The sequence below is a fragment of the Hoplias malabaricus genome, chromosome 17 (genome assembly GCF_029633855.1).
Source record: "Hoplias malabaricus isolate fHopMal1 chromosome 17, fHopMal1.hap1, whole genome shotgun sequence".
NCBI lineage: Eukaryota > Metazoa > Chordata > Actinopteri > Characiformes > Erythrinidae > Hoplias > Hoplias malabaricus.
This window is the reverse complement of record NC_089816.1, coordinates 9,141,410-9,165,721: the sequence shown is the minus strand read 5'-3', so window position 1 is coordinate 9,165,721 and position 24,312 is coordinate 9,141,410. Positions and strand designations below refer to the sequence as shown.

The 24,312-nt window shown below is 42.6% G+C and overlaps 1 protein-coding gene across 4 annotated transcripts in view; it reads left to right on the top strand.

Annotated features, from left to right (window-relative positions):
- mid2 (midline 2) overlaps window positions 1–24,312 on the top strand; it is a 133,687-nt gene that overhangs the window by 82,525 nt on the left and 26,850 nt on the right. For 2 of the 4 annotated variants that reach the window (XM_066649704.1, XM_066649703.1), the window contains exons 2-4: window positions 1,990–2,722; window positions 19,276–19,341; window positions 21,972–22,067. In XM_066649704.1, coding sequence (XP_066505801.1) covers window positions 2,006–2,722; window positions 19,276–19,341; window positions 21,972–22,067 — 879 coding nt within the window. In that variant the 5' untranslated portion in view covers window positions 1,990–2,005. Of the gene's footprint in view, window positions 1–1,949; window positions 2,723–19,275; window positions 19,342–21,971; window positions 22,068–24,312 lie in introns of all 4 variants that reach the window. The other 2 variants (XM_066649702.1, XM_066649705.1) reach the window with 2 other exon arrangements.

Sequence of the window (24,312 nt, the reverse complement as noted above, 5' to 3'; positions counted from 1 at the left end):
AGGACTATTCTCAATCCAGAAGTGACACTTTAGTAACTGCAGAAGTACTGCTGTGCCTGATCCACTCATACCAGCACAACACACACTAACACACCACCATCATGTCAGTGTCACTGCAGTGCTGAGAAAGCTCCAGCAGCCTAATACCTGGTCAGTTGTGGCCCTGTGAAATGCAGGGTGAAAGGGGGCTAACAAAGGATGCAGAACAACAAAGGGACCACTCTCTGTAATTGTAGAATTACAAAGGGCTCCTGTATGGTCAGTGGAGCTGAGAGAATGGACAGTGTTAGGGTTGATCGTGCATTTGTACATTCAACATAGAAGCACATTTTCTCACAGCATTTTTACATTGGATTTGTGTGTGTTTCCTAAAAAAATATTCTGGTAAATTGCAAGGATACAAACTTTTTTAAATTCATTTCATCAAAGAGTACACCGTTGGTTCTGATCACTTCACTTGCCATGAACTTCTTTGAGGTTTTTCAATTTCACAACCTGACTTTCATGTTTCAGACTACAAGAATTCAGTGTTCTGATCTGGGGTACTACCAAAGAGCTGATGCCCAGACACTTGCAGTTTCTGAGAGAAATGGGCAGGGAAAGCCTAGCAGAGCAGTTTAGTGCAGCCTCCTTCTTCAAAGACTTTACGAGGAGGTTGTGGGCTGTATTGGCTGTCACTACACAGACACCAACTCGCTTAGCCTACTCTGTGTAATTACCACATCCAGGCAAATGGCTCTACCCTTTCTGCTATTTCCAGAACAGCCTTTGACACCATTCCATTGTATTTCTATACAACAATTCTGTAGTAATATAAAATTTAGTGTCATTTTCATACTAGCCAACCACAGCTTACATGTGTATACTCAGTTTTGTGTTGGGTTTTTTCTGCAAACATTACTCACCAAAGCTTGCTGATGCCGCTAAACTTCATGTTTTGTATTGTTTTAGTCCAGCGATTTCCGGAAGGATATGGTGCAGTTTAGGGTTTAACGCTTTGTTTCTTTTGAATTCAGATATTGGAATTTCTGAGTTCCAAGTAGAGAATTTTGGGGTGGAACACCCACCACAAGTTGGTTTTCCTACTGAGTAACAGAGGGACAAACACTTCATCCAGGAGAGATGTTTGTTAAAAAAAAACAAAAAAAAAAAACAGCAGTGTCTCTTCAGCAGTGTAGAGAGAACTGAGAAGGGCAGTGTTGTGTAATATTAGAAATAATAACAAAGAAGATAAGATAAGAAGGTGAATTGGAGCCATGTTTACCAAAACCGCAGCAGGAAGTTTATGTCATGCTTTTCTGTGACATTATTACATTATTAGCTGTTCCAAAGCAGAAATCAGATTATTGCCAGGCTCATGTAAAATCAGATTACCTGAGGTCCCAAGTGCATGTAAAAGCTTTTAAACACAGATTACTCATGAAATCTGATTTGAACTGTTTATTAAATGCAAGTAAATGCACGCCATGAAAACCTAGGGCATAGGGTTTCCTACGTGTTTAAATGGAACAGGGACAGCAGGGAGTGAGGTCATTCCCAGCTCCGACATATGACTTGCAAAGTAAACAGAATGCAGCGAAACTTGACCTGATTCAGCTTGCAAATCCAAAACAAAACAGCACTGCATTCTGCCCTCTTTGACCAGAATTGGATGTCTTTAACTATTTTATTATTTTTTTATGCATGCCATTGGTTATAAACTAACCTCTTTGCCGTTATTAACCAGCTTGCTTTATGTCAAGGTGACATTCCACTCCTAAATAATAGTTTTTCCAAATTTGTCTGTAATAAATGATTGGCTCATTTGTTGTAATATAATAAATCAATTTTAAAATTGTCCAGGGCAAGAAATTGAAAATTTCTAGAACTATAGAGTGGAATGTTGCTTTAACTGCCTGTGTGGTGGGGGGTGACCGCTTGCCACTAACCCCCAGCTATCTGCCATGCAGGTGACTGACCAGCTTCTGTGGGATTTGATGTCGCCTTTAGATCGGTCCGAGTGAAGATGGAAACTCTGGAGTCCGAGCTGACGTGCCCAATCTGCCTGGAGCTCTTTGAGGACCCCCTACTGCTTCCCTGCGCCCACAGCCTGTGCTTCAACTGTGCCCATCGCATCCTGGTCTCGCACTGCTCTGGAACCAAGCCTCTCGAGTCTGTCTCCGCCTTCCAGTGCCCCACCTGCCGATACGTCATCACACTGAGCCAGCGCGGCCTGGAGGGCCTAAAGCGCAATGTGACGCTGCAGAACATCATTGACCGCTTCCAGAAGGCCTCGGTCAGCGGGCCCAACTCGCCCAGCGAGAGCCGCCGCCCGCGGCCCTATAGCGCCACGCTGCTCGGAGGCGGCAGTGCGCGGTCCAGCCCGGCCGCAAACGGCAGCGTCACTGGCATCATGTCGGCCGAGCAACGAGTGGCCTGCCAGTTCTGTGAGCAGGAGCCTCCGCGTGAGGCAGTGAAGACATGCGTGACGTGTGAGGTCTCCTACTGTGACCGCTGCCTGCGTGCCACACACCCAAACAAGAAGCCCTTTACCAGCCACCGGCTGCTGGAGCCCGTGGCCGATGCCCATCTGCGTGGCCTGGCCTGCCTCGAGCATGAAAATGAGAAGGTGAACATGTACTGTGTGGTGGACGACCAGCTCATCTGTGCCCTCTGCAAATTGGTGGGCAGACACCGGGAGCATCAGGTCACCTCGCTCAGTGATCGCTTCGACAAGTTAAAGGTGAGTGTGCTGCCTTTGCTTTTAGCTACAAGTTCACAGCTGTTTGAAACATTCAGTGGTCTACTTTAGTAAAACTCAGCATTAGTTCTCAATCTTATACTTTAAGGAACTCTTTTGCAATCAATCCATCATGTAGTTAATGAGCCAAGTGGTTGCTACTTTAGTTTTGCACTGGAGCTTAGAGGCTAATTAGCGTTGAGTAAATTGAAAGCCTTAATTATAATATATTTGCCTAAAGCTGCATTAAAGGGACACTGGACCAGATTTGATATTTTTTGCTCCTGGGCTCACCCTGCAGTTGTAGAGAGTAATTAACTATTACATCACTGTCCTGAAATCAAGGGGGCAGAGGGGTTGGTTTTCTACCCTCTTATAGAAGAAGTTTCATAGTGCAGTTTCTACCATGCTGAGTCCAGAGTTGCAATGACAGAGGTTCTATTCTCCCTGTTACAGGTCAGTGGAGCATCACAGTCATTTTGAAGCTGTAATTCTATGTGATTCTATGGGAAAAATACTACCTAGGGTTGCTTTAAGTTTTTAAGTAATCTTAAAGGATTGTATATAGTTTCTAACAGTTTTTGTGGTGGTTGTAAGTACAAATGTTGATGAACATATGGACAAACTTCTGACAAGTCTCAGTTGGATAGTTGTGGGTGTTTTATAGATGCAGTAGACCTCATTCACCTGAACTCACACCTCAAAGGTGTCAGCCTCATAATGAGCAGATTATTAGTGTTTGTTAGCTGTTCACTTTTAAATAAATGTATGTCAGCTTCAGTGCAAAACTAAACATGCCAATCTCTGATGATTAGCTGAGGAAAGAGCTGTAATGTGTAAATTAGACTGCTCTAGACTTTTTTTGCAAACACATCAGACTTTTGTTATTCTCTCTCACTGTGTGTGTTTTTTTGTACAAGTTAAGAAGCTAGAAAATCAAGTTCCCTGCTGGTCGTCCCATGGCTCTTTGCTGTAATGTTGTTCTCAGCCATAGGCAGCAGAAGTGCTAGTGAATGAGGACATGCTTATTAGGAGCTCCATGCTTTTTCTTTGGATCCTTATCCCCTTCATTTCTTCTCATTAGCCTCATGCTGGAAGCAGCATCCACCCTGCGCTGACATATTGTTTTGTAATGTCTTTGAAATGAAGCGCTGCCCACATGCCCAGCCCCTGTCCAGCTGCTGTATTGAACCATTATAATAGTAGATGAGTCTGCACTCCCCTAAAGCCAGGCTCTGTTCAGTGCTCACTCACCACAAAGCGCCACACTGCTGAATCAGGACTAAAACACAGCAACGCATTCAGAGCACAGAGCCGGTGCTATCGGTCTGCACTCAGCTGAAGCTGGGTCACATGCTCGTCTGCGCAGACAGACAAACACACACACACATGTGTATAAAATGCATTGGATAAATGGCTTTTATCTCTGAGAGAAATATGAGCTACAATTTTGCTTCAGATAAAAACAAAACCAACAGATGTTTTTGTCCGTCCTGCCACAGAGAGATGTATGACCCATGGATTCTATGGGTGTGAATGGAAGCATAGGTGTCAAGAAACCATAACTGAGAAACGTTTAGGAGGTTTGGGATAATGTGGATCATATATATATATATATATATTTTAATCACCTCGACAGACTCAATTAAACATTCCTCTGCCATTAAGTGCAATTTGGAATTGTTTCCTCTGTAATTCACTTTTACAGCACTGTCCATATAGTTACACAGTACTGTTTCTGCTGTGCTGAGCCAGAAGTAGCAATGACAGAGGCTCTATTCTCCCTATTACAGGTCAGTGAAATATCACAACTATTTTAAAGCTGTCGTTTTAAGGTTAAAACGCTACCTAACGTTGCTTTAACGTGTGTTTAGCTCTCATGAGGTGGACCTCCCAGAAAGAAATAAACACAGGACACTGAAGCCACATTGTAATCGGCCGTCATGAATAGCCAGCCATTGAAGGCGTGCATCATCATTATAATGACGGCCATTGCGTGCGCACGTGATCTCCCTGTGATCTGCTATTCACACTGGCCTCTTTGTTCACACTAGTGCACATAAAGGAAATTCCAATCATTGATGTTTTCCCCCATGGTTCTAGAGGATGTGAACGTGGCCACGCCGAGGAGTCCTTGATTGTGTGAAATGATCGGCATTGTGTATTACATGAAGGAAAGTCGATACCTGAGAAAGTTTCATCTCTTTTGTCCCATGCTCCTCTCACAGAAAATGTAATTGTCATGACGCATGGGGTTGAGATTTTATTTCCTTAAGCTCTTCTCAGTGGGCTGAAAACAGTCCCGCAACTTGAGCTTAGATTAGCGGACTGTTTTGTTTATCACTTAATCACCTGTTATGTTTGTGATGTTGGACGTTAAGCACGATTTTAGTGGCAGTCTGTTCCAGATTTGCTTCACTCGTTAAAGCTGGTTTTGTGTCTCATTCCAGTATTGAAGGCAGCTTATTTTAAATGCACTTTAATGTGTAGACTTCTAGTGCTGAACGTCTGGAACTGAGGATGTGTGTCTCTCTTCTTTGCAGCAGCTAATTTGAATGTTCCCTTGCTGCAACTTTGAACTTGCTTGACTTTGAACTCCCAATCCACAACCTGGAGAGAGAAGAGGGATAAAGCTGAGCTCAGCGCTGCAAACTTTTAAACGTAGTCCATCCTGAGCAAAATGGACGTTCTTGTTGGTAAACTGCATGAGAGGAAAATGTTGTTTGGTGCCATAAGGGACCTATGCAGATTCATTATTGCATCTTGAAAGAGTGGCGGGGAACTTCTAGTGTGGAAGGCTATGTCTGAGAATTGAGGCCAGTGGGTTGTCTCAGAGTTAAACTCACTCACTTGGCAGACAGGAAGGCGTTTCAGGTGGGGAGGCTGAAATTTTCAACAGCACATATCAACAGATATGTCACATATGTAGTGAAGTAATGTTCAAACTAGGTTTTTCAATTCATTTTTTTTTATTCAGCTAGTGACTAGATGGTTTAGATTTTGAAAATGTTTTGAATCAACACACATTTATACAACACAGTTCTAGGACCATCTGTTTAAAAAATAAAATATTTTGAGATTAAATATAAGATGTAGTATTTCATTCATTCATTCATTCATTATCTGTAACCACTTATCCAATTCAGGGTCGCGGTGGGTCCAGAGCCTACCTGGAATCATTGGGCGGGAATACACCCTGGAGGGGGCGCCAGTCCTTCACAGGGCAACACAGACACACACACATTCACTCACACACTCACACCTATGGACACTTTTGAGTCACCAATCCACCTACCAACGTGTGTTTTTGGACTGTGGGAGGAAACCGGAGCACCCGGAGGAAACCCACGTGGACACGGGGAGAACACACCAACTTCTCACAGACAGTCACCTGGAGCGAGAATCAAACCCACAACCTCCAGGTCCCTGGAGCTGTGTGACTGCGACACCTACCTGCTGCGCCACCGTGCCGCCCAGGTGTAATATTTCAAGATTAAAATTGTAGTGTTTCAGTTTGTCTTTACAGTAAAAATGTATGAGCATATTCCCTGTTTAACATCAATAACACTTTCTTTTGACCAGTCCCAAAACGTTTTTGGCATTAAGATCATCTTGACAGGGAGAGAGAGAGTATAGTGTGATGCTCACTCCACCACTTCTAAAATCCTGTTTTGGAAACCTAGCCCTGGTTGTTTATTTTGTGATGAACCTCAGTAAATGACAATTTAGAATCCAATTCTTTAGAATCTGTGGTTTTCAGACAGAATTATTATGTCTTTATTCTTAAATTTTGTATTTTATTGTTTTTAACACATGGCCCTAAAAGGTCGTCAACATGTCCAAACTACATTATATTCAAATATTTTCTATTTTTATTATTTTAATTGTTCTTCTAACAGTCCTGAAGAAAAAGGGCTGCACCCCCACTTCCCACGTCCATGGAGCCGATAAAGCCAGCTGGCCGTGTGTCGCAGCGGCTGGCAGCTAATTGATGGAGGGGCATGTCTTTAGTCGCCAGGTTCAGTTTACATGCTTTCATTTGGAGAGCTAATGAGCCACAGTCCTTTTAAAGTCTCATCAAGCCCTCATCATGCCCACTCCGGCATTAAACAGCACCGTTCACAAGCCAAAGCAAATATTATGTTTGGGCCTTTGCTCTCAGTGTCCCGTGGTGGGCGTACGGCGTCCTCAGATTGATCCCGACACTCTCCCGTCTCTCGACGTGACTTACATAACAGAACACACAGATGATTTCAAAGCACCGTACTCTTGCCCAGGGATTAGACCGTGTTTTTTTTTCCAGCGCATCCAAAATATGACATATGAAAAAAAGGGGATGATTAACGGCTTAATTTCTATTTTGGAGAAGTTGCAAGTCACAGCAGTTGGCGTTGATTAAAGTTCCACCCCATTTGGCGGCAGGGACCTCTTAGTTTAAGCTCCTTAAGGAAGCTGTCTATCTCCTCACAGTGATATGAGCCCTGGCTCAGCAGACACAGACTCACGCTCCCACTGCCGCTCCATCCTCACCAGTCTCTGGGCCAGCCGGGTCACTTTCTAAATGCCGCTATTATCTGCCTGTTCCGAGGCTACGAGTGCATAGCAGCAGGGCTTGGGTTCTCCCCTCGCAGCCTCCCAGGACAGATTTTCTCTTGTGCTGCCAGTGTGACCTGATTCCGCACATCTTCCAGTAAAAGGTGCTGGGTAGAGATAGGGCCTGAGCAGCGTGCTAATAAAGTAACGTGTATTGTGGGTGCACGGCTCTGAGAGTAATGAACGATGCGGGGGAAAGTCCTCGCTGTGGTTCTCTGACCTACAGAAATAATCCTGTAATAGAGGTTGACTCTAAATAGCACAGCCTGATGCACTGGAATAATTTAAAGATAGTTGTAATAGCTTATGTGGCAATTACCACTGCTTTTTAGGGCACCAACTTTCTCCTCTCTCGCATCCCTCCCGCTGGAGGCGTGCTGGGATTGCATGCTAGCGCTCTTGCATCAGTTTGCTCTTTGGGGAAACTCAGATACATTCTAGGGATGGAAGGATTTTTAATGCCTTTTTTTTTAAATCAGTATGTGCTACACAGTTCATGCATAAGAGCCCATATATGAACGCTGCATGTACAGTGAGGATGTACAATGACAGGTTTTCACAGATGAATATAAGAGCTTGTTATTAAACTTCAAGCGCATACACAATTAATGCAGAGAGCTACCAGAAGGCTTTTAAGAGCCGACGAGTTCAGACATCAGTCATATTGTGAGGTCATTATACAGAGCGTTCAGCCTCAGTTTTTAGCTCCAGATGTTTCTCGTCTGTTTTTCAGGGCATTGAAATATCCCAATGAAGGGTGCCATAGTGGGACGTATGTGGGAATACAAATATCATCTTTAACGGCAAGCAGGAAAGGCCATATCAGTGATGCCCAGGGAGAGGGATTAAAAGCTGTAGTGACTCTGGTTTTAAGAGATTATTTCACTCAATCTTGCTCTTCTTTGAAATAGGATTTGTGTATTAGTTATTCATGGAAGTCTCATGCGTGCACTCCTGTTCTGCCATTTCTCCTTACCGGCCCTGTCATAGTGTGCAGTGCTGAAATGCGCAAGTACTTTGCGGTTATTTGCATTACCTTTCTGACTGCTGGCTTGACTCTGTGGTGAAATAACCTCTGGCTAGGCCCTATTAAGCCCATCTTCTCGTTTCTGGATTTAAAAGTGCTGACTCTGGAAGTGATTTTCTGTCTTTGTCAGTGCTCTCTCTTTTTTTCAGCTGACAAGGGCAGCATGTGAGCCGAAGCCCTGCGGTTTGTGCCTAATTGTGCAGCACATGGATTACTATTAAATACACTCAAAGATTAAAGAATAGAAATCCTTCCAATCCCTCCACTTCAGCTTTGTTTATAGCTATTTTGATCCTTCAGTTCCCCACCTACTGAGGATGATTTGAGGTTTTCCGCTCTGCTCTGGAATGTCGGGGGCCAATCCAGGGCAGGAATATCCTGTGGGTCCTCTCCATCTCAAGCTGCCGTGGACATTCCAGCATGTTCCGCTGGTAGCATGCTGTCTGCTTGCCAAACCCCCATCCCTCCTGAGGGAAAACACAAACCGGGGAGCGTGAGACCGGCCATGCGTCTGAACCCCTCCTCACAAGAATCCCAGATCTCTCTCTATCTCTCTCTCTCTCTCTCTCTCTCTCTCACCACAGGGACCCTCACTGTCCATGACAAAGACCTTGGCTCATTTTTCTTCACTCCCTTATCTCTCACCCTGCCAATGAGCCGGGGCGGAAGACAGAGGGCCTCAATCTTATCTCACTGCCTTTGAGGTTAACGTCAAGGCCGGACAAGTTCGAATAAGCCTTCCTCAAAAAAATCAGAGGTTTGGGACGAGGAGGAGTTGGGCCTTGTGGAATACATTCACATAGAAGCTTTTTATGCTTAAAAAGACAGTTATTATCCACATCCACAAGCATGTTGTAATTTTAGCTATAGTTTTGCATTAGTAACTCATTAAAACAAGACGAGAACTGATAGTGAACATTCCAAAATCACACCCAGATAACAATGAATGTTCTGCCCAAATGTGGCACATCTGCTGTTCTTTTATGGCCCACATTTGTGTTGTCTCAGCTCAAATCTGATCCACCCCACACGCACTGCAACCTAAGTCAAGCCCGGTTTATGGACATTTTGGTCCATATCTGGCAAAAAAAAACACGCGCCACTTCAGTTGCAGAGCCGTAAATGCCATAAGTGTGGCTCAAACGTGGCTGCTATCTGGGCAGATTTCGATCAGTGAAATTAGGTGTACAATAAATTTTGTGTAACATATAGTTTGTAATTCAGTATCCAAAAATGTTCCTCTTTTATTATTTATGGTAACTGTTACATAGAAAAACAGAATTATCATTTTATTTATACAAAAAATAACCTAAAAATTAAATAGTTTGAAAATGGTAAGCGAGGAGAATTTCACTGCATTCATTTTCAAAAAAAAAAGTGGGATAATATTGTATCCAAAGGTATGTTTTGTTTTAGATGATTTCGATGTGAGCAATTCTGAATGTAACATATTATTATTATTATTATTATTTAATTAATAGTTTTTGCGGCACGGTGGTGCAGCGGGTAGTGTCGCAGTCACACAGCTCTAGGGACCTGGAGGTTGTGGGTTCAAGTCCCACTCCATGTACTGTCTGTGAGGAGTTTGGTGTGTTCTCCCAGTGTCTGCGTGGGTTTCCTCCCACAGTCCAAAAACACATGTTGGTAGATGGATTGGTGACTAAAAAGTGTCCATAGTTGAATGTGTGTGTTTGTCGCCCTGTGAAGGACTGGTGTCCCCTCCAGTGTGTGTTCGTTCCTTGTGCCCCAGTGATTTAGGACCCACTGCGACCCTGAACTGGAAAAGCGGTTACAGACAAAGAATAAATGAACACTATGCAAACTTTATCATAAATGTGCTGGAGAAGTTTTGATTTTGAAATGTATTTCTACACCTAATAATTGGAATTTAATGTAACATTATATTCATACACTTTTGTTTTATGCAAGAATTATTATACATTTTGCCTTTTTTTGACATAATGACAATTAGAAAAACTTCATACCTGTTGATTGTCAAATTCAAACCTGTTGATAATTAATGCAAATTGCATAGAAAAGTAATTTATAACATTATTGAAGTTATGTAACTGCAAAATGACCGTAGTAATATTTAAGTGCCACTTTTGCTACTGTACTTTCCAGTTAAGTATTAGAAGCAATGTTTGGATAGGAGCAACCTTAGCGAGGCCAGGGCACTATAAATGGGAGAGTCAAATTTCACATAATGTCTGCTCTAATTCATCACGCTGCCAGAGAACATGAGTGGCAGTGAATGCTTGAGACGTGTCTTGTCAGAACTAGCGTAGGACAAGGAATCACAATGAGCCAACAGCAGCATCCTCCTCCCTTCTGCTGTACCATATTCGACCCACAAAGTGGTGCAGGCTCTTTCCTTTAGCTGCCTCCTTTTAAAGAAGCGCAGTGCCATTCATGCATGCTTTATAGCACAGAGCCATCCTTTAATGGGCTGCTAAAAACGGCCGCGTCACCTCTCAGCTGTGTGGAAAGCCGGTGACAGAGAGAGCCAGTGGCTCCCAAGAGCTGCCAGGATGAAGACTGCCTCAGCGTGCGGCCTTATCCCCTGTCATAGTGCCTGTTTATATGCTACGCTAACGCTAAGCCCTCCGCCATGCACACTAATTACTCTGGGAGATTAGGACCCAGAGGAGGTAAAAATAGTTTGTGCTGTCAACATAATTACACATCCTGCATTACAATGTGCTTGCGCAAAAGTCATTTTATTTCCGGCTCTGGGGTACGAAGGAGCGGGTTCAGACGTTTGCCAGAGCAAGTCAAAGTCCAGGGTTGGTTCTACTCCATCACAACTTAAAAGAGGAAAGACCAAATGGTACAACTTTGTGTAGAATTTTGCTAAAAACACACACACACACACACACACACACACACACACACACAAAATAAGTCCAAAAAACCTAGATGCATTGTTGCATAATATGAGCTTTGCCTTTCCTTTTTAAACAGTTTTGAAGCAAAGTTTCTCATAAAAAAAGGAAAAACACTAGTTTTTTAAGTTTCCTGCAGTTCCACTGTTTCTAATTGTTGATGTTGGTTTTTTCAGTGAAAATTATTAAGTAATGAATTCATTAATTGTCTGAAACTGCCAATTCAGTTCAGAATGGTCTTGGGTCCCGGGCCTACTCTGAATTACTGGAACACACCACCCTGGAACACACCCCGGATGATGCACCAACCCCACACTCACAAATTCACACCTATGAACACTTTTGCACAGTCAAACAACCTACAAAAGTCTGCTTTTGGACTGTGGGTGGAAACTGGACACATGGTAGAAACCCACTCAGGCACAAACAGAACACACAGGCAGTTACCTGTCCTACTACAATTGAGCTGTAAGTTAAAGTTGGTGTTTTTAATAAAGTGTATAATAACTGTAATCAGGTTTAATGGGAAGATTTTTGTAAAAGTTTCCTATAAAACCAATATACTACTGGAAGTTCAGGAGGGAGAAATGCTGTAATTTTGTTTTATTAAGACTTTATGGATTAAAGAGATTTCTTTGGCCACTAATGACATCGTAAAGTCATCCTCACGTTAATCATAGTTTTATATAATCATAAAGCTGTAGGTTTCTTATTGCCTTGTGCCTATACATTCTAATCATGGAAACCTCCAGTGCTCTGGAAGAAAGTTGGATGATCTCTTAACAGGAGCTGGTGTAAGGCGCTCAGTCTGTCTTCACATGAAATCTCAAAACATCCTTTACCTGTAATGCTTGCTGCTCATATTTTCCCTGCAGCCCACCCTTCATCCGTCTGTCACCTATCACTCCAGTCCCAGAGGAGTAACCGTGTTCTGTGCAAACAGAAAACCCCTAGCTGTCACTCAGTATCTGTTACTGCTTGTGTGGATTAAATGGGCTAATCCCCTAACTGTTGGTCTACATGCTTTCACTGAGACCAAGCTGCTTTACAGCCGCTAATGAAGATGTTTCTCAGCCTGTTAACTGCTGGACACAGAGTGTTAATCAGTGACACAGCTCTGTCTGCAGACCCTTGTTGGTTCACAGACATTGTGGCGTGATGCAATGTCTGTGTATTAAGCCCCATCCTGGGCACAGCTCTACTGAAAAGAGAGACTGAAAATAAACTCAGAATCTCAGAAACATTTTATTTTTTGTATTTTAGAAACTATCCTCCAGATTGTTGTTGAAAAAGACACATTTCTTTTTATGTGGTCAATTAGGGACTTAGATAAAGTTTAGAGAGCTCCTCTTGCCTCCTCTGCCGCCGCCAGATTACACTCGGCCTTGTTGTGCATCTCAAACGCCCGCCTCAGTCTCCTGTGGCTCAAGAACTAGGCCGCGTCTTTGCTGTGAACCCGCCAAGAAAACAGCCCTTGTCACTCTTGCCGTCAGCATACCGTTTCATCCCCCATTCAAAACATGTTTACATGGCGTGCCAGTGAGGCGTTTTTGTCTCTTGTGAAGGGGGCTGGCGGTGAAGAGGGTCCCCGCTAGTTATGAGCCTTATCTTCAAGTCCAGAGACCAGACACTGCCTGCATTTAAAAAGACATAGCTTGGCTTAAGTTTGGAAAGAATGGAGCTGTTAAAGCACTTTAAAGGGAATTATAGTTAGAAAAATGCTGAAATGCCACTGGCATTTTTAACTACGCCAGCAAAGGTCCAGAAGACAGAATTCAGAGAATTCTCTGTTCGCAATAGACCACTGTTCACTAGCCTCACTTTGTCCAAGAATATGAGACGAGGAGGCGGAGAAAGAGGAATGGTGGGACAGAAGGGACAACAGGGCCTTGTGATCCTGGACGACAGGCTGACTCACCCATCATCCTCAACAAGACTTCAAATGGCAAGTCCCTGCACATGCCAGGCCATGTGCTTCACTGTAAACAGGAGCATCTTCAATGGGGAGACGTTTTCTAGCTTGGCTCATAGAGGATTTGCAGATTTTAGGATTTGAATTTTCTGCATGCAAAGACTGGATTTAATTGAGAGGATTTCCAAACATAAACAAAAAACACACTTGCGTTTTATGACTTGTTAAAATCCATAAAAATGAATAATGGTTTCAGAATTTGTTGAGTCAAAACCCTGAGTTAATTGATTACACTTTCCTGAATTTTTAATTATGTCCGAACTGCCTTAATCCCTTCAAGTGGATGAGAAATGTAGGAGAATTTGTAATGTATAAGTGCAAGATCTGCCAAGAAATATTCATCTCTGATCGCAGATGCATACGGGCCCTTTATAAAAGGCCAAGTGTGCCATTGCTCATATGGTAGTTGTAAGTAGAATCTGACGTATAAGCTGGTTCAGTGGACGCAAGGGGTGTTATGATTTACTAGAAAGAAACTAGGCCAAGACAGCCGACTGCCTTCACGACGAGATCTGAATTCCATCACTTCAATAATTCATTCTGTTGTCATGCTAAGCGCTGTCAAATGATTTACTGCAACCCCTAGATCTCAAAGGAGTGCCTTGTCTCCTAAAACAACAAACCATAAAACCTCAGATTATAATAAGCTTCCTCTTGAAGCACACACATTTTGTTGCTCATTCCCACTCACAAATGCCATAATTCATGCTGTCAGCCCTGCGATGAGAGCCTTTCTTTTCCTCTCTACCTCCACCCTCTTTCTCACCTTCACTTCACACTGGTTTAATGAAACTCTGAGAACAACAAACCCCAGCATTCCTGGCTGGAGGTGTAGACTACACACCTGCACCCACCAGGCCAAATCCCAGTGTTTGGGCTCCAGGCCCTTCGTCGTTCAGCCCAACACTTTCCAAAGCGGATCATCTGCCGAAAAAAGCTTGAACCCCGGGGCCGGACTTAGGGTGGATGATTCATCGGAGGCACTAGCGAGCTCCCCCTCTCCGGAGAGAAGCGAATCACCATGACATTCGAATATGGGCAAAATCGGCAGCCTCTAATTGTGTTACACAAAATGAAATGTAAAGCTATTTCCCAGACATGCCGTGTGAGTCACTCTTTTAGATATTCCAATGCTTGTCCAAATTGATGCCACTTAACTCATTGGCAGAGGAGCCCAGGCTTATATCCGCAAATTAATTTCTTGAATAAACCATTTGTTATGCTGTCTGACGGAGAGATGCTGGGCCACCAATCACCTTGCGACGGTAATCACTGACTGCATATGAGGCGAGGGGTTAGGGCAGAAGCAGAGCACAATCTTCTATATTTTAGATCAGTAGCAAAAGAAATTATGATCATAAACACCTGAATGTGTTGTACTGGTGTATTTTTGAGACTCCAAGTCTTTTGCTTTGATTGTGCATGTCTTCTGATTCATATCACAGCCGCCGACATGTCTGTCTGGCGTATTTGTATGACCAGTTGTTTGCTCATGCTCTGTAATGGCCATTAGCTAGAACCTATATGCTTAGGGCATATGACATGTCCTCTCTCTCTCCAACCGTTGCCAATACCAGCCCAGGAGGCACTGAGTTAAGAGATAATGGCCTCATTAGAGGGGCTTCCTGCCTGTCTGACTGCCAGCCTCAGCCATCAGACATTTTTTTCCATTTTAGAGCTTTGCCAGGGTAATGGAAGGATCAGGAGGGGCACCCAAAAAGAAGACTCACAGTGGCACTCACTCACTCTTCCATTCATGGTCCCTGTATTCAGTAAGTGCCAAAGTGGAGAGGGGAGTCTTCTCACCCCAGCCTCTGTTCCAGCTAAGATTACTGAGGTGAGGATGTTTGGCAGTGAGTGATACTCGTGGTGGTACCAATAGCAGACTGACACAATTCTTAGATGTCTAGAGTTGGCGTTATTGTATTCATGTCCTTTTTCACTGTAACTGCATAATTAGGTATAGAAATATCTACTGAGATACTGCTTTACATTTACATTATGTGTTAATACATTTAAGTCAGGATTTTAATCACTTTTCTGTTTATTTCTTTTTTTGAAGCCATTGTAAAAATGTAAATATGTATGTAAAACAATATACAAAAATAATAATAACAATAATTATACAATTATTTATCATTCATTCATTCATTCATTATCTGTAACCCTTATCCAGTTCAGGGTCGCGGTGGGTCCAGAGCCTAAATGGAATCATTAGACGCAAGGCGGGAATACACCCTGGAGGGGGCGCCAGTCCTTCACAGGGTGACACACACACACACACACATTCCTCACACACTCACACCTACAGACACTTTTGAGTCGCCAATCCATCAACCAACGTGTGTTTTTTGGAGCGTGGGAGGAAGCCGGAGCACCCGGAGGAAACCCACACGGACACGGGGAGAACACACCAACTCCTCAATTATTTATCAACTCGGTTAAATTAACCACTAAAAATAAAACAACACATCCTTTTTTTAACAATGTATAAATGTTGCCCGTCAGCTAATGAAAAGTCCAGTCCATCGTATTTATTGACCTTTTAGATCACACATTATTTATCAAAAAATAAGATTAAAACTTTTGTTATATAAAACTTCAAAGGGCTAAGAGTGAGACATTATTAATATGAATATCAAATATGCCTTTGTTATTGCTGATTCCAACTACAGCTTCTAAGGGGCAGTAAAAAAAAAAAAAAAAAAAAAAAATAAAGTAAGACAACGAGACTCACATGAACAGAGAAGCGGCTCTCAGTGGAGTAGCTCTCCAGCAGATGTTAAGTGTGTTTTTTGATGGATAATGATTGTCTTCTAATGGAGCAATATTTTTAGCTTTATCTATTGAGCAGGTGCTCTCCCCCTCGATGTCCTTTAATTAAGATGAGCAGATTTTTCTCATTTCAGTTATTTTGCAGAACCACCAGCTTCCCTCAAAGGGATTTTTTCTCAGGAGAGAGAGAGAGAGAGAGAGAGACAGAGAGAGAGAGAGAGAGAGAGAGAGAGAGAGAGACAGAGAGAGAGAGAGAGATTCTCCTGACACTTGTCTTTTTAACCTTCAAGCTGCTTGCACACTGCTGCATGGCTGGATGTTCTTTGCATGTCGTCCCCATGCTGGTGGCTTTTATTCGCTGTGGCAGATTTTGCTGTGAGTGTCTTCATTCTAAGCTGATTTACCAGAGAGCATAGAGGAGTGTAGGGAAAATGCCTGCCCCACCTGGCCTGTCAACACTTTTTACAAAAATATATGAATCATGAAAATGTGGTGATTTGGTGTGGACTTATGGGGGTGTATTATGTCTGCTTTCCCTTTTTATACCAGTAGCAATCAATTTAGAGATGTTCCCTTACGCTGATGTGTATAGAACTGAATATATGTTCAGTCTAGGATGTAGTTTCATATATTTTCATATCCAACTAACGTTGCCACCTGATGTGGATTTGTCTGATGTCTAAAATCTGATGTTACACATTGTACACTACACCATGTGTGGCTTTAGTACAGGCATCATCTGCAGCATGTTCAACCAGCGTGGCTCAACATCTAATTATTCCCTTAATGTTAGATACAATGTAGACTATGTGATAATAATGTAGGATATCATATCAACTATGTTTTAAACTTCCACATACAGAAATCATAGTGCCTTTTGGGAGACATAGAGTCTAAATCAGTGTGAACCAGGATTTTGGGAAAAGGTCAAATCAGATCATGGCACATTGGCAAATTGAGATTATTAAGAAAAAACTAAGAAAAAGCTAACTCTGTTAAGGGCTTAAAGCTGCTCCCAAGACAAGACTGGAACAGGGCTAATGTGGGCAGAACTAAATGAAGCGGACTGTTTAATTAGAAGCCAAGCCTGGCAAAAAAATGAGTGGCTTCCTAGTGTGTGTGTGTGTGTGTGTGTGTGTGTGTGTGTGTGTGTGTGTGTGTGTGTGTGTGTGTGTGTGTGTGTGTGTGTGTGTGGTTTCAAAGCGACAGTATGGAATATTATCATGTTCTGAGTCTTTTTCCCAGCAGGCTCTGGCTCCTGACATGTCCATGCACTAAAAAAGCCTCTTGTTAACGCAGTATGTGAAGCGCCGATGTGCTGTGTTTGTTTGTGTCTCTCGCACCATCTTCTCATTCTGGGAGAGGGATGCTGAAATAATTAAAGGCCGCTGCTTTGAAGTCTGTGCTTTTCTCACCCCGGGACCCAGCTCTTTTTTTCAAAATGTGTTGTTGTTGCTCTGATGGCGAAAATGTAAAGGTTGCTATCTGTGCCTATTAAGACACTAACATCTAGAGCTCTGCATAGCTCAGCGAATCACCAGAACTGATCTCAGCGCGCTGTTTCTTATCTGGGCCAGAATGTCGTCTCTTCAGTAAGGATGGTAATGTGTATTTTGAATCTTCTGGACAGTTAGCACTTAGAGTTCATGGGGCAAGCGTGATTAAGAATGCGAAAGGCCACAGAACTCCTGGAGGACCGAGGCTGACTGTGTTATGAGGTCAGTGGTGTCCCTCCTTCGAGGCAAAAATGGTGAAGTAGAGAATACCTGGAGCATCAGTGGTGATGTCACACGAGGATGACATAATGCAGCGAGATGGGTGTGTGATAGACTGATGACAGGGTGCTGCTCCTCTTTAGAAAGAGTTCACTTGCTGTGGCTTGTTCCTCTCTCTCTCCCTTTGTTTGTTTCTTTTATTTCCTGTTCTCCTCTCTATTTCTCTCTAAATAGGTTCTCTTCATCCTCTTTTCTTCTGTCTCATTCCAAACCTGTATTACTTGTTCCTCTCTACCTCTCTCTTTCTATCTTTTTATATCTCGCTTTGCTCCCTTTCTCTCTCTCACTCATCATCATCATTACTCTCATCCCAGCTTCTGTGTGGATGCCTCTCATATTGAAGGACCCTCACTGCCTCTCCAACTGCCCCTCGCCACCCCACCCAACCCTCATGTATTCAGACATTCTCAAAGTTCTTTCTCTCTCTCTGCACTACTCTCCTCTTTTTTATTGGTTCCCTCTGCTCTGTGTTCTGCGGGGTCTCTATCTCCTTTCTGTCTCTGCCTGTCTCTCTCTCTGTGTCTTTGTCCCTGAGTGTGCTGACTGCTCTTGCATGGCTGGAGCTAAGCTGAGGCTTTGAAGTCTGGTGTCTGCTTTAATGAGCGCATTTCTCAATGGCTCTGCAACTCTATGGACTGAGGGCCTCGGTGCCACTTTTCTCCTGGGACCTGTCTCAGTCTCTCTCTCGCTCTCTCTCTCTCTCTCTCTCTCTCTCTCTATTATTCTTACATTTTCTGTGTTGCTCTCTGTGTTGCTCAGTGTCTGTGTGCTTCTCTCATCCTACCATCAATGTGTGGGCAATATTAAGATTGTTATTGTCTTTTTATAAAACGTTATGCTACAGTACCTTAATGATAATAAAAAATGTCAGCATACAATTCAATTTACTTGCATTGGACACCTGCTAAATATGAAAGGAGGTGTCTATAGGAGGTAGACATCTTTGATAAATAAATGATGAAATAAAATGTAATTATAAATAAAGCTCTAATTTGTTTCAAATGTGACTCTGCACAGAGAACCTCCTTCTCTGTAGCTATGCCTCCCTGGTATCCTCCTCCTCAATCTCCATCTTCACATAGTGCCACTTTGACTGGACCCTACAACTCCTTGTCTTTTCTAGCTCCTGCACTCCTGGCAGCTTGCTTCCTGTCTGCTTTCTCCAGGGAAGCTCTGCGCTGGGTTTGATGTATAAATCATCCCAACCTTCTTATTCAGTCTTTAATTAATGACCCCCATCTGTCCTCGGCCCAGCCTCCCTGAATTTCAAAAATGTTCAGCCTGACGCAACCATCCACCGAATCGAGGAAAGCCATTGGCACACACTCAGCACATACATTCACAGCCGCCATATCCACTTTACCTGAGTCCAGGTGTCCCGCACAGTAGAGGCAGAGAGACAGAGAAAGCGAGAGAGGGGGAAAAGACAGCGAGACAAAGAGAAGCAACAGAGCAGGGACATCCAGCCCCAGTCAGATTAGTGGGCTACCTCAGTAAGGCTGTGTGTATGTGTGTGTGTGTGTTCATAGGCTTTTCAAGTGAGCCCTGGCAGACTATCTGAAGCGGTTATGGAGGCATCAAAGACAAGCGCCGCGGTGAGTCACAGGCTGCCTTTTCCCTTCTCTGTGCTGGTGGGGGGTTGAGGGGAGGTGGGGGGGACAGGTGGACAGGGCCACTCTGCATCCCACATGCATGACCAGCCTGTCGCCATGACAAAGGTAGCCAGCCAGCCTCTGACCTCCTTTCTGAATGCTGATTATATCGTCATCATTATCGTGGATGTGATTGTGACTGTGATTGTAGCACCGTCCCGTGCTTTTCAACACCTCGCACTTCGGCTGGCTTTGTGTTCTCCACCCATGTCATTACCCAACCATCCGCCTCTTCAGCACCCTACTTCGTCTCTCTTTCATCCTCTCATCCCGGCCGACACACAGCACCTTGTTAGACGCACGTATAGCTCTGCAGAAACACTTTGATTTCATTTGGACCGGTGCATTGCTTGTATTTTTTATTATTATTATTATTATTCTCTTTTTCAGCATGCACAGCTCTATCAGTTGCATCATAACATTCCTCATAGTGCATCATAGTGGCATTGTGCTGTTTTGTTCATGTTACTGAGGTCTAATAAACTCACACCGAGTTCTATTTACTCCTTTGGAGTTGGAGTTTTTAGCTGAGATTAGTCATTGATAACACATGGAGTGTGGGCCTTCTCTGTTAACGCCTTACAGTCTGCCTTCTGGCACACAAAGACCCAAACAGAAAATCTCTGGCTAACCTTTATTTTAGAGAGCATTACTAAGAGACAGATTGTTCTGAGTGGATTCTAGGGCTTGTGAAGCTGGCGCACCCATCAGCCCACCCAGCACTGCAGAAATCTCCCTGTTCTAACCACTCCCCCTGACAGATGATTACTGTTTGAGGTGTGGTACTAATTTTCTGTTATCTGAAACTCACACAGTGTGTCTGTCTCTCTGGTGTTTTATACTAACATTGCTCCATACCAAAATATTAACAGATAATCCAGTGAGGTTTAGTGTAAGCTGTGCCCAAACACAGCAACCGTGATCATTCAGGTTGATGTCACGTAACATGCTATTTCAACATGAACATGGCATTTGATGCATTACTTTCTGTTGCGTGTTGGATATTCTTCCAAGACGGTCAAATGCATAGTGATCGTAAACCGATCTCACAACACCTTGAAAAAGAAAAGGTGGTCTTTGGAATTATTTAAAACATTCAGTGGAAGGGCCTTTAAACAATCAGTGACTTCTTCTTAGGTTTTAGAACCTATGTGCTCTTGTAGGCACACAGTATGCCAGTACCAAATTGTCTTAGGAATAATTTTGCTGTGTTAAAATAATGTATTTTGCTGAACAAGTCATTTGGTGAGGGCGGCACTGTGGTGCAGCAGGTAGGTGTCGCCGTCACACAGCTCCAGGGACCTGGAGGTTGTGGGCTTGAGTCCAACTCTAGGTGACTGTCTGTGAGGATTCTCCTCCTATCTGCATGGGTTTCCTCCAGGTGCTCAGGTTTCTTCCTTCTTTCCTTGCGAAGGACTGGAGCCCACTCCAGGGTGTGTTCCTGCCTTGTGGTTACAGTAAATTAATGAAGTCTTTTGGTCTACTTAAGTCCTAATCTTGCATAAAAAAGCAGCCCTGTCAACAATCATGAGATGGTTGTAGTTTGTTCCACACAAACATTTTTACCCACACCTCATGGCCTCACTGTGCTCAGTTCAGGGAAACTTATGGCACATTTCCACTGCATGGAACCTTCATGACTCGACTTTTGCTTTTCCACTGGCCAAATCTGGTACTCTGTTATTGGACCCAGGTACTTTTTTAGTCCCCGCTCGCTTATGGTTCCAACTGAGGCAAGTAGGTACTAATTGCCCAAGAAATCTGTCAATCACCACAAAATGCAGAGCTTCAAACTAGCCTTTGTTGTAAAATCTCTGAAATTACAGCAGCTTTCACATTTGCTTTTATCCGACTCACAACAACATCTCACATTATCCCGAGGTGTTTTGAAGAGGTTCAAATGCTCCCTGGGTTGGTGGCCGATGAGAAACCCTAATGTGCAACAAGGAAAACTGATCTGTGAGAACTGGGGCGCGGAACTGTATTCAGTCCAAAAAAAAAACAAAAGCAACACGAGAATACACAAGGAGTAATCAGCACTTAACTTTACTGCTGGCATTGTTGTTGTTTTCAAAGCCTGTAGTTCTCGTTAGAGGTGGGTTTTTTTGAGATCACCAGCTCCATTTCACAACGAAGCTGTGCTAGGGGAAAAGCGACCAGCTAAAAGCGAGTCGAGATGATCCCATGCAGTCCACGAGCACCAACAGTGAGTGAAAACTAACCCACCATCTCAAATGTCCTCAACTATAGTGCTCTAAGAATTTTAGAACCACTCAAATATAATTCTTAGGTAGATATGGTATAACTATTAGGGCTCAGATAACATTTTAAGCTTTGTTTTAATATATATCTTTCACCTATTTTCATTAAACATTTGCTGGACTTCTAACACTCACTCGATACCATCTAATTTTTTTGTTTTTCTTGGGTATTTTTCCTCAAACCATATGCTTAAGCAATTACCATTTAAGAGCCTTTTATTTTTAAGATCGTAGATACTGGCATAGCACCGTTTTGGAGAGTTGGCTTGATTCTCTTCTTATCTCAATGCCATGTATTCCTCTTTCCAACAGCAAACCCTGGAGAATAACTTGACCAATCTGGTGAAGAGGAACAGTGAATTGGAGAACCAGATGGCTAAACTCATCCAGATCTGCCAACAGGTGGAGGTGAGTACAGCCAAGCCATCAGTCCAACACTACTCTCAGCATTAATCATCATCATCGTCATCATCGTCGTCATCAGACCCTGTTAACCCTTCTGTGAGAGTAGTTTAAATAATAGAATAGAATTATTGTCCAGATTAGTCTATCACTTGTACTGATAACTACATTTTTATTCTGGAGATTAAAGTAAACAGTGGTGGTTCTTGTTATTTAGTGTTTAAGACCTTCAAAGGTTTGTCTAATGTGATTAATATTCTTACATCCAGTAATGTTCATAAAACAGGATCAGTATAGCCGACATAGACAACACAGTGATTCCATATAGTTGTCCCCAGTGCAGGTCCACAAAGTAATAATAATGAAATCCTGAGAAAATTTGAGAGGATTTTTATTTTGGCCACATCTCCATATGAACAGAGACGTACTGAGATAATAATCATATGGAGTCATCATCTGCTCTATGGCATATTCTGATCCTGTTATTCAAGCAACACTGAATTTGCCAAGAATATGCCGTCAAGGAGATGGGGATTCTGTATGATTATTGCTGAATAACAAATTCAGAATCCTCAGTGTAAATGGAAAATGGAAAATGCTCGTAGAGTCCACATATTGAATCATTTTGAAGCAATGGATCTGAATCTGTTATGAATGTCATATGTAAATACTTCTTTTACTACTGGGCAAAAATATTTGTTATTGTTGCTTTTAAATTCAAATTTAGTGACACAGTAAAATATTATGCTCATTACATGTTAATTCTTAACTGACAATATGTGTGATGCTTTTTTTAAAGCTTGTTTATATTCCGCATCACAAGGATTCTCAAATGTCTGTTAATGAAACCACTGTCTTGCCATATTTTTGCAGTTTCCTGATGAGTAAAGTAGCATTGTAATCATTTTAATTACATGATAAATGCTATTTAATGCCTATGATAGAAAGGTGTATCCATGGGTAATAAATGTATATGCAAGTGGTTCTTTAAAGGAGCAATCAGTAATTTTCTCCAGTGAGACTTTGTGTTATGAAACACAGTGACCTGAACTTACCACTGATTCTGTACTACACCTGCTTTAAACATGGCCACCCTATGGGCAACCCACTCAATGTAGCATACATTTTTAGTGTCTACAGAACTGATATGATTTGTACTATTTAAAAATTCAGAAAAATAATGAAAATGTATTAAAAGCTAGATAATATGCCATATTATGTCACCTTACTGACTTTACTGAAAGTTTCCAAGGCCAGTTGCTCTGAATATCAAGATAAGCCCAGAGAAGAACATACACAACAGAGTGGAGTTTCATTCAGACAAGCAACTCTGAACACACTGTCAGGGCCAGTGTCCTTTCTGTAGCTCCAGCAAAGGCAAGTGACAAGCCATCGTTATTTCATTAGCAGAAATCAGGCTTGCCAAAGCTCCCAGGGCAGTGTAGTATCTCTCTCTCTCTCTCTCTCTCTCTCTCTCTGTCTCTCACCTCAGCTGAACCATACCTGAACACATACTCGCACGTCCCTTCTCTGAACTGCAGCAGTAACACTGAGAGAAGCTTTGTGTATCCCCTCTCCCCTCTGCACCTCGGTTTTGATTAGATCCTGTTTAATGTGTTACAGAAACATGACTTTCTTTAATGGAATTACAGGCTGAATGTGCTTATATTATAAGGGAGAGCAAATTAAGTCTGCGTCAAATGCCATCGTGGTATTGTGTTCCATCTTTTTTAAAGGATTAATTATTCAAGACCACAGCGAGAACATGCTTCTCAAACAACCCGCCAATTACCTTAGGAAATATTTTCTCTTGCAGGCCTGGCCCATTTGTCATGTTTATTTAAAACGCACCATTAAATTATAGAAGATCAAATAAGACATAACAATAAACTAATCTTGGAGCCATGGATAATACAAGCTAGATGTCTTAAAAACTAAGTGCTGTTGTTTTGCCCCAAGAGCTACTTGCTATAATGAAGTGTATCAGGACAGATGCAGAGCTGTAAACCTCAGACAGACATGCCTGGAATGTGGATTCCTTTATACGTGTTATGTATCACATTTCTCTATTCTCGTCTTCTGTAAAACCTATAGAAGTATGTGAGACTCCTAATAAATGGCACTTTTTTGCATTTAGCTTTTAAAATTCAGCACTGATTCCCATGTCTCATGCACAGTTTATGCAGCGGCAGTGACATTAAATTGAGCTCCGCTACAGCGCTGTCCCTAACCACAAAATATTAAATGGGGT